The sequence below is a fragment of the Sciurus carolinensis genome, chromosome X (genome assembly GCF_902686445.1).
Source record: "Sciurus carolinensis chromosome X, mSciCar1.2, whole genome shotgun sequence".
Classification (NCBI taxonomy): domain Eukaryota; kingdom Metazoa; phylum Chordata; class Mammalia; order Rodentia; family Sciuridae; genus Sciurus; species Sciurus carolinensis.
The window spans coordinates 99,946,978-99,956,834 of NC_062232.1; the positions used below are offsets into that span (position 1 = coordinate 99,946,978).

General features: G+C 38.0%; 1 protein-coding gene across 1 annotated transcript in view; it reads right to left on the minus strand.

Moving 5' to 3' along the window:
- Positions 1-9,434, minus strand: part of Nkap (NFKB activating protein) — a 16,795-nt gene extending 7,361 nt beyond the window's left edge. Inside the window, exons 1-5 of the mRNA XM_047536757.1 lie at positions 8,921-9,434; positions 6,109-6,189; positions 3,880-3,950; positions 3,432-3,572; positions 1,028-1,091 (exon numbers count right to left, since the gene is read on the minus strand). Of these exons, the coding sequence (XP_047392713.1) occupies positions 1,028-1,091; positions 3,432-3,572; positions 3,880-3,950; positions 6,109-6,189; positions 8,921-9,306 (743 nt within the window). The 5' untranslated portion in view covers positions 9,307-9,434. The remainder of the gene's footprint in view (positions 1-1,027; positions 1,092-3,431; positions 3,573-3,879; positions 3,951-6,108; positions 6,190-8,920) is intronic.
- Between the last annotated feature and the right edge of the window lie 423 nt (positions 9,435-9,857).

Sequence of the window (9,857 nt, forward strand, 5' to 3'; positions counted from 1 at the left end):
TTAAAATTTAACACAAATTCACTTAATATTCCCATGTTAAAAGACATCTTAATTTTTCAAGGCACTTATGAAAATGAATTCCAAGCTTATGGAAACTTGTTAGAGAAGTTTAAGTTAAAAATCTTCTAATATTTAACCAAATCATGTTTTGCTATTTAAAAAGATTAAAGGGAACAATGATATACAGTTGTTATAGTGTAGAAAGACAACAGAAATAAAACAGCTCTTACCAATTTGAGCATTAATAATAACTTTGTAATGGAGTAAAATACATCAAATGTTTTTAAATCCTGAGTTCATAATACTAAAAAAATCCAACTCATTATTTTAAAAACTCATAAAACATAAAACAAAGCAATTATCATGCCCTTCCTATACAAACTGTACTTCAGGATATTTAAGTAGTTGGTAAGGGCAGGATCTCTTATGGAATTATTCTACAAGGAAAGCCAGAATTAGACTATCATCATTTGCAAACCCTAATGCAGTAAAGGATCTAGACAATAACAATCAATGGCTGTTCATATGGCAAAAAGAGACAGACATTATTTCTCTCTTGATGGAAATACACACCACCACCTATGGAGTATTCCTGCCCAAAACTCAAATTAAGCTTGTCAAGTCTCTATACCTATTATTGTATGGGAAATACAGAGGACAGAAGAACATGCTAAAGTACACCATACAAATATAATCATTGCAATTTATGGACATTATTTTGGATTCTGCTTTGACTAAACTGTAGAAAAAATGCTGAGAATTGAGTAGTTATTGTTAAATATTTTGGGCATGATAATAGCATTGTGGTTTTTTTTAAAGAACGCCTGTCTTTTAGAGAAAGGTACTGAATTATTTATAGATGGAATGACATTTGGAATTGTTTCCAAGACAACAGGCAATAGTGGAGACTTCCCATGAGTTGAAAATTATTCAAACTGGGTGATGAGTACATATGGGAATCAAACTATTTTATGTAATTTTATACACATTTTAACTTTTCCATTAAATAATTATAGAAAAAACTGACGATCTGTGTTTCTTCTTCTTTTCCTTTTTCTTAGTTTTCTTTGCTCTCCTTTTTGTGTCTTCATCTGCAAATTAAAACACATTATAATTTTAAAACATTTTAAATTCTAAAACCCTGATACTTTCGAGTAGATAAAGTCCTATTGCTGTCCCATTTGATGTTACAGAGAAATTAATTCATACTAGTATTTATTGCAACTTGCCAGAAACTATACTAAGCATTGGGGACATAAAATTAAAGTCAGACTAAGTATAAGGTGATATAGAGTATTATTAATTTCATTGAATGAGATAACAGTTTTGTGTTTAAGTAGAAAGATGTTTTTACTTTTTAAAGATGAATACAGAAATATTTAGCATCAAAGTATATTTGTAACTTACTTTGAGTATCTCAACAAAAGACCCACATGTGATTGTGTTATGCACATGTACAAATATGGCATGAAGAATACCCCTATTATGTATAATTATAGTGCACCACCACAAAAACAAATTTGAAGCAATTCTGTCAAAAATACTAACAATTTTTAAATCTGGAAAAGAATATGATATTAATTATACAGTCAGTTGTATCTCTTTACTTTTCTGAATGTTTAAAGATTTTCATGATTAAAAAGGTGAAAATACAGTGTTGCAGTACAGAGGAGAATGTTTTCTAGTTAGTGACTCAGTGTGATAGAGAAAGATGGGAATAGAGATAAATATAATCCAGAGTGATAGAGGAATCTTGAATTCAGACTGATTTGGGGAGGATGTTTGAAGAATGGCTGACTAGGAAAAGGTGACTCCTTAAGCTAGTTTTTGAAAAAAATCAGTTTATTACAAAAGTACTACATGCCCATGGTTGCAATGAGTGAGTGAAGCTGGAGGCAGGGACAGACTGGTGCTGTAGGCAGAGAGTCTCTCTGTGCCAAGTGATAGAGTCAAGAGAAAGAACATGAGGTTCCTTAGAAGGAAAGCGACTGAAAGATTTTAGATAGGGGACTGACATGCTCAGATTTGTGCTTTCTTTGGTTTTGTTTTTGTGGTGCTGGGGAGAGAACCCAAGGCCTTGCACATACTAGGCAAGGGCTCTACCACTGAGCTATACCCCCAGCCCTAGATTTTTGCTTCCAGCAGTGAGGAAGAAAAGTGACAATGGGAACAAGGAAACCTGGGTAATATCAGAGGAAGAGGCACCTGTGTGTAATGTGTCAACTTCAAAGGAGGCAACTTCTGGTCAATTATCAGCTATGAGGAGGCACAAAAAGGTGGCTTTTATACAAATAATTATAGGAAATTAGGAAAACAAAAAGGCAAGAATATAATTAGAAAAATAAGATATCACACTGTTGAATTTTAACACATTTTAAAGTAATTTTTTAGTTGTAGATGGACATGATACCTTTATTTTATTTATTTATTTTTATGTGGTGCTGAGGATCAAACCCAGTGCCTCACACATGACATGCAAACGCTCTACCACTGAGCCACAACTCCAGCCCAATTTTTAACATATTTAAAAATAAAATGGATAAATAGTAAACTTTTTAAAAGCCACCTTTTTGGTGGCTTGTTGTGAAGTACCAGCCCAGATGGGGTACCTTGCAGTCAATCTGAAGAGAGTACTTTATGACATGCCTTTTAAAAAATTATACAGAGATGGAGCCCACTGGGCATGCTAATTACACAAAAAGAGCTTTCCACTGGGCTGATGTAGCCCTGTATGGCTTCCACACATCTTGCAGTCTAACCCCAAGTTGGTTTGGGCTCCCTTTGCTATGTACAACTATGCACAACCAATCTGGAATTAGTTTACCTTTCTTTCTTTCTTTCTTTTCTTTCCTTTCGCTTTCTCTCTCTCTCCCCCTCTCCCTCTCTTTCCCTTTCTCTCTCTCTCTTTCTCTTTCTCTCTTTCTCTCTCTCTCTCTCTCTCTCTCTCTCTCTCTCTTTCTTTCTTTTTTGAAGGGGTGGTTACCAGGGATTGAACTCAGGGGCACTCATGGTGACATCCCCAGCCCTATTTTGTATTTTATTTAGAGACAGGGTTTCACTGAGTTGCTTAGTGCCTTGCAGTTGCTGAGGCTGGCTTAGAACTCGGGATCTTCCTGCCTCAACCTCCTGAGCCACTGGGATTACAGGCTTGCACCACCAGGACTGCCCAGTTGGTTTACATTTCAATCCCAACTATGACCTTGGGTGTGGTACTTATAACCTGTTCTGTGCCTCCATTTCCTCATCTATAAGATGTTATTATGTGGACTAAATAGCAATAATGAATATAAAGCACACAGTAGGGTGCCTGCACAAAATCAAGGAGCATTCAGAAATTTTTGGCTATTATTGTTTAACAACCACCTAAAATAAGTTTTAAGAAGAAAAACTAGTTTTGAAGCAAGGTTTGCAGAATGATGTTGGTTTCTTACCACTAGAGTCTGTTTCAGAATCAGAGTCACTGTCACTATCTTCAGAATACTTCTTATGTTTTCTTTTGGATGATTTTTTCTTTCTCCTTTTCTTAGACCTTTCTTTTGAATGACTAGACTTCTTCTTTTTCTTCTTTTCATCTGTAGGAAACACAAATAAAAACTAATTTCTTTTTTTCAATCATTTTACTATTGTTTATTTTTTATGTAGAGATGGGGAATGAATCCAGGGCCTCTTATATGCTAGGCAGGTCCTTTACCACTGAGCTACTCCCCAGCCCATAAAAACTAATTTCTTAAGAAGTATTTCTGAATATCAATTTTATTGTATTTGAAATACTGAAAAGGAATAGATAATTGGCAATTTGAATAAAAGCAAAGTCCAATGTTCAACTATTTATAAACTTACTTTTTAAAATCAATTAAAAGGTCTATATTCAAAAAATACCTTCTGAACTAGATGCTGAAGTAGTGCTTTTCTTTGGCTCTTCATCCTCTACTGGTGTATGTTCATCAGAGCTAATTTAAAGAAAATGGTTGTAAGAATTAGAAAAGTGATGAAATATGGACCACAGGAGTACTACATAGGGACTTGAAATTTTCAGTAACAACACTGATTGCCTAAGTACCATAAAAGGAAGCACAGGAACATCTTTGTAAGAGCATATTTCAAGGGTCTACTACCTTCATAATAAAAAAATTCTTGCATTTGCATAATGCTTCAGAGTTTATAAAGCATTATTCAAACAAAACACAGATGATTTATAATTTCAGAAGAACCCACAGGGCAAAAGGAACAGGAATCATAGGAAAGATGAAAGAAACAGGAGATAAGGCTATGGAAAGACTTAAGGATTTTATTCTTACTTTGTTTTTTGGGAGGGCTGGGGATCAAATCCAGGGCCTCAAGCATGCTAGGGATGCACTCTACCACTGAGGTACCTCCCCAGACCCAGGAGTGTGTTCTAAGTGTGTAAAGGATATATAATAGAGCAACAACTGTTCTATCTCCCCAGAGCAAGAAGAATCTAGCAAACTAGTCTAAAGAGATTTCATTCTTTTGCAGAGAATTCTGAAAGTATTATTAAAATGTTATAATACTTCAGAAGGAGTCTGCACATCATATAATCTTTTCCTGTGAAAATCGAACCCGGAATAACTTGGTTATTGTCTAGAAAAATATTTTTAGGGTTTTTTCCAACTCTAATTCTCTGAGTTCAGGTTTTGTTTTTTTGTTATTTTTGGTACCAGGGATTGGAAACAGGGATGCTTACCCACTGACTCACATCCCCAGCCCTTTTTTCTATTTTATTTAGAGATAGGGTCTCGCTGAGTTGCTTAAGACCTTGCTAAATAACTGAGGCTGGCTTTGAACTCATGATCCTCCTGCCTCAGCCTCCCAAACTTCTGGGACTACAGGTGTGTGCCACCACACCTGGGTTGAGTTCAGATTCTTTAAGCCTTTTCCAAAGGTATCTATAAGAACAAGTTTCAAGCTATGTGTGGTGGTGCACAACTGTTATTCCAGCTACTAGGAGGCTGAGGCAGGAGGATCACAAGTTTGAGGATAGCCTCAGCAGTGTAGTGAGATCCCGTCTCAAAACAAAAAATAAAAAATGCTGAGGATGTAGCTCAGTGGTAGAGTGCCCTGGATTCAATCCCCAGTACCCCACCTCCCCAACCTCCCAAGTTTCAGGTAATAAATCTTTTTATCCTGCCACAAATTATAGGTTTATCTGTCAGGCAAGTTGAATTCAACTTAAAGTAGACACAGAAATACAGAAGAGAGAAGAAACTTATGAGTAGTACCAAAAGAAACAAAATAAGGGGAAAAAGCACCACACCTCCAGGTAGTATTAGATATAGGAAAATCAGCTGAACAAATCCATACTACTATTCATTTTTTAAAGAAATCTCTTTGTAATGCTATTAACTGCCATGCAATCTGCAACTGGGTTAGTTGAGAACAAAAATTCAAAATAATATATATCAACATTGAACCTTTCTATGAATAGGAAATTAGACCCATGGGTTACAATTTAAAGAGAACAATTTGTATGCTAAAGTCCACTCGCAACATGTTTAATCCTTAGATATGTTCTATGTTTTTATTTTTATTTATTTATTTATTCGCTGGTACTGGGAATTTAAACCAGGGGCACTTTACCATTGAGCTACATCCCCAAGCCCCCTACTCTTCTTTAAATTTTGAGACAGGGTCTTGCTAAGTTGCTTAGGGCCTGGCTAAATTGCTGAGGCTGGCTTCAAAGTTGCAATCCTGTCTCAGCCTCCTGAGTCACTGGGATTACAGGCATGGGCCACCATGCCCAGCTTGTTCTACGTTTTTAAAATATAAGAGTAGAACAGCACAAATCACAAAAAAGAAAAAAATCTGAGATGTAAAATTCTTTGCTCAACCAAAATGTTCACAGTGCTGGGTGTGGTGGTGCATGGCTTGGAGCTGAGGCAGAAGAACCATGAGTTCAAAGCCAGCCTCAGCAACTTAATGAGGCCCTAAGCAACTCAGCAAGACCCTGCCTCTAAATAAAGTAGAAAAAAGGGCTGGGGATGTGCCTCAGTGGTTAAGTGTCCCTGGGTTTAATCTCTAGTACCAAAAAAAAAGTTCACAGTAGACTCAGGATTTAAATTAATATTATAACATTTTTAAATCACTTACTCAGGTTCAGGATTCTTTGGAGAAAGTCCCCATACTTCAGGAGCTCCTAATTCTCCAATCCTCTCTCTCTCACTTAATCTCCTAGAGGATATAAACATTTAAATTATAACTCAACAGATGAATTATTTCCTAAATATATAATGAAATTCAACAGCAGTTCAGTTAAGTCCTGTTTTCCCAATGCTTTATTATATATTTTTTCTTTTGAGGCAGGGTCTCCCTATGTTGCTTAGACTAGCCTCAAACTACTAGGCTCTAGTGATCCTTCTACCTCACCTGAGACTATAGTGATCCTTCTACCTCACCTGACTTTCCTTATGTTTTAAAAGTTAATAAAATCTTGGCTTAAGTGGAAATTCATCACTTAGGATTCAATGTTCTGATAATACTATCAAATGGTAAAAATTACAGATAGCCTCAGTGGCTAGATCAGAAACAATAGTTTGGAAGACTGTCAAGAGCATCCCTTATGCCAAATGCATGGCATAGCTTCTAACTGGTCACTTCATTGCAATATGTGATGGGACATTTTACATTTAGAAATAAATTTCTTTATGCATGATTTAAAAAGAAAGAAGTCTCTTGATTTAGTCAAACCTTCAGTTGTCAGGAAGCTAAGAATTAATTAAGAAAATAAAAATAAAGACTTAGAAATAGAAAATAAAGGGAGTTCTGAAAATAAAAGAAAAAATTTATTTGACAAAAACTGTACTCAATGAGATGTGAAGTTTGTTCTCTCAGTCTTCCCTTCAGTTCTTTTTTGGAAAAGGAGTACATTCTCTGCTCTTTGGAAGATACTGAAATTGTTTAATGCTTCTGTTTTATGATATTTGTGATTTCTTCTGTTTAAATTTTTGCTATTTTTCATAAACTGAAAAAAAAAAAACCCTAAGGTTCAGTTCTTCAAAGTTTAGCTGTTTTAGACTCCATTTGTTTTTAAAAACACTTCAAACGAAATATAATTGGTTTAAGTTTTCTTACTTCTTTATTCAGAGGAAAAGGTATAGCTATGCAGAGTCAGTCTCAAGGGTTTGCCACTTTAAAGAAACAGTACAAAAGGGGACATACTTGTAACTGTACTTAGAATACACACATATAGGGGAAAGAATGCTGCTGGACTCTGAAGAACACAAAGTCCTGTTCTCACACCTGTTGCCAGCTGGCTTCATCTGCACTGTTAAGATAAATTATTTATCTTCTAAATATACAAATGCAAATTTCACTTAAGCATGGGGCTGGGGTTGTAGCTCAGTGGTAGTGCGCTTGCCTAGCACATGGGAGGCACTGGGTTCAATTCTCAGCACCACATTTAAAATAACTAACTAAATAAATAAATGTGTTGTGTCCATCTACAACTAAAAAAAATATATATTTTTAAATTCACTTAGGCAATTCTGACATCTTTTGGTGAGGAGTCACCAGTAAGAAGCCATTTTCTTTTTGAATGGTATATTCTATAGACACTTTTCTGAACAATTAAACTTGGGTGGGTCTTTAACCTAATTCAGGACTGTTTTTACTTTTTGCTTCCATGCATGATGCACTAATAGCTAACAGTTATGGAATATTTATTATGTTCCAGGCACTAAACTATTACAACCCTAAAAGACTTGGTACTAATTTTATCTACCCTTCATTCCCCCACTCCAATTTCTTTTTACAATGCTCAGGATGGAACCCAGGGCCTCAGGTATGCTCTGCGAACACTCTACCATTGAGCTATATCCCCAGCCTCAGCATCTTTTTAATGGTGAATGAAGTTCACAGAGGTTAAATAACTTTCACAAGGCTACACTGCTATTAGGTGGAAAATAAGGACTTCAACTCAGGCAGTCTCATTCTGGAGCCTGTCCTTCTCATCACTATACTTTATTAGTTCCCACTGCTGGAAGAAAAAGAATCATGAAGCCATCTCCCAACTGTTGGAACTTTAACCTCTCCCTCAATGTCTGTAATACTTTCAAACTTCTCATTTTTTAAACACATAGTGCATGGCTTAGTGCAATGCCCAACACATAATACTTAATAAATATTAGATATTATGACTCACACAGCAATAATATAAGCCTCTCCCTCCTTCTTAAACCTTGCACGTTCCCACTCCAATATTCATTCTCATTAGAGGAGACCTGATCTCACCCTAGCATCATTTTTCATGACCAAGATTGAGACCACTTACCCAGATCTTTTGTAAGGTAACTACATCTACAGCTAAGCAGATCACTTCCCCTACATTGGTGTGATCATCTTGTGCAAGAGGAAGGGTTTCCTCCTCTCCAATATAAATCCTTAATTTCAACTCTTTCCAATTCCGTACAAAACATTTCCATTTATACATCCCGTTATATATCTCAAACTTGTCTGTTCCTTCACTCCACAACCAACGATTGCATGTCTACAAAGTGATAGGCACTACGAACCCTGTAAACAATAGAACAGTGCTCCTCCTTCCATGAATTCAATTTCATGAGCAATAAAATCATGCTCACAACTGTTAATGATACAACCAAGTAAATGTCATAATTCCGGTAGATCTGAGGCTCTTGGCGATGTCTGCTAACAAGACAGGAAGGGGTAAGGGGATAGCGATAAAATAGGGCGCTACATGAAGAGGTCCGAGGACAAGTGACAATATATGGGAAATAAAGGTACAATAAAAGGTTGCCGTGAGCAGAATGAAGAAAGGGACTAAAATGAGTGCAAGGCAGGCAGAACGAAATGCGAATAGTCAGAAACACAACGAACGATAAATCGGACTCAAAAGGCAGGGGCGGGGGGCTCATACAAGAAAAGGTGCCGCGATCCCACTCACTTCTGCCGCAGGCTCTCTTCCCTCTCCTTGTCCAGAAGGCTAGGCCACGGCTTGTCGCTCCCGTACGGGCGTGAGTAGCTGCCATAATAGGCGGACGAGGAGGCAGAAGCAAAGGGGGTGCTCCGTGGCGCAGAGGGCCGCTCTCGAGAGCGCGAACGCGAGCGTGAGCGGTAGGACTGGCTTCGGGAACCTTGACTGAGGCCACCCAGCTGATGACTGAGGCCATTCCTGTCACCAGACCGAGAACAAGAGCGCGAGCGAGACCTGCGACCCCGCGGGGAGCGGGAAGACTTGCTGGGTTTGGGGCTCTTCGACGAACTGCGGCGTTTTCCTCCGGAGCCTGAGGCCTCCCCCTCAGGGCTGCGCGAACTGGACACTGGAGCCATTACCGCAGCTGTGCCCCCGAAGCGGCAGGACAAGGGGGCGCTCTTGTGACCCCGGGAAGATTCCCGGTTGCCTTGGCTCCCAGAACCCGCCGCCGCGCAACCTGCCAAACCTGAAGAAACCTTGGAAACAGTTCCGGGTACGTCGGCAAATACCTTCCCAAGGCCTAGGGGGCTCTAGCCAACCGGAAGGGACTTGTACCAGTATAAATAAGCCGGTCTGGAAATCGGGTCCGCACATCTGTCCAGTTCCGACCGAGGTTCATCAAATCTAGGGCGCATAGGAGACCAAATCCTTTCTCAGACTCGAACTTGAAATACCTGAAGGGGAAGACCACGGAACACAGATACATTTCACTGAGTAACCATATGAACACCACACAATTGTGCATGTGTTTTGTTGTGGTTCCTCTGTATAATTATATAGGCATGTGTATGTGTATGAATATACTTTATACATGCGTATATATGCTCACACAGAAAAATACGATATTTTTTTCTTTTTTGAAATCCCAAGCAAAATAAGGAGGGTTTATCGCGATTAGTGGGGAACT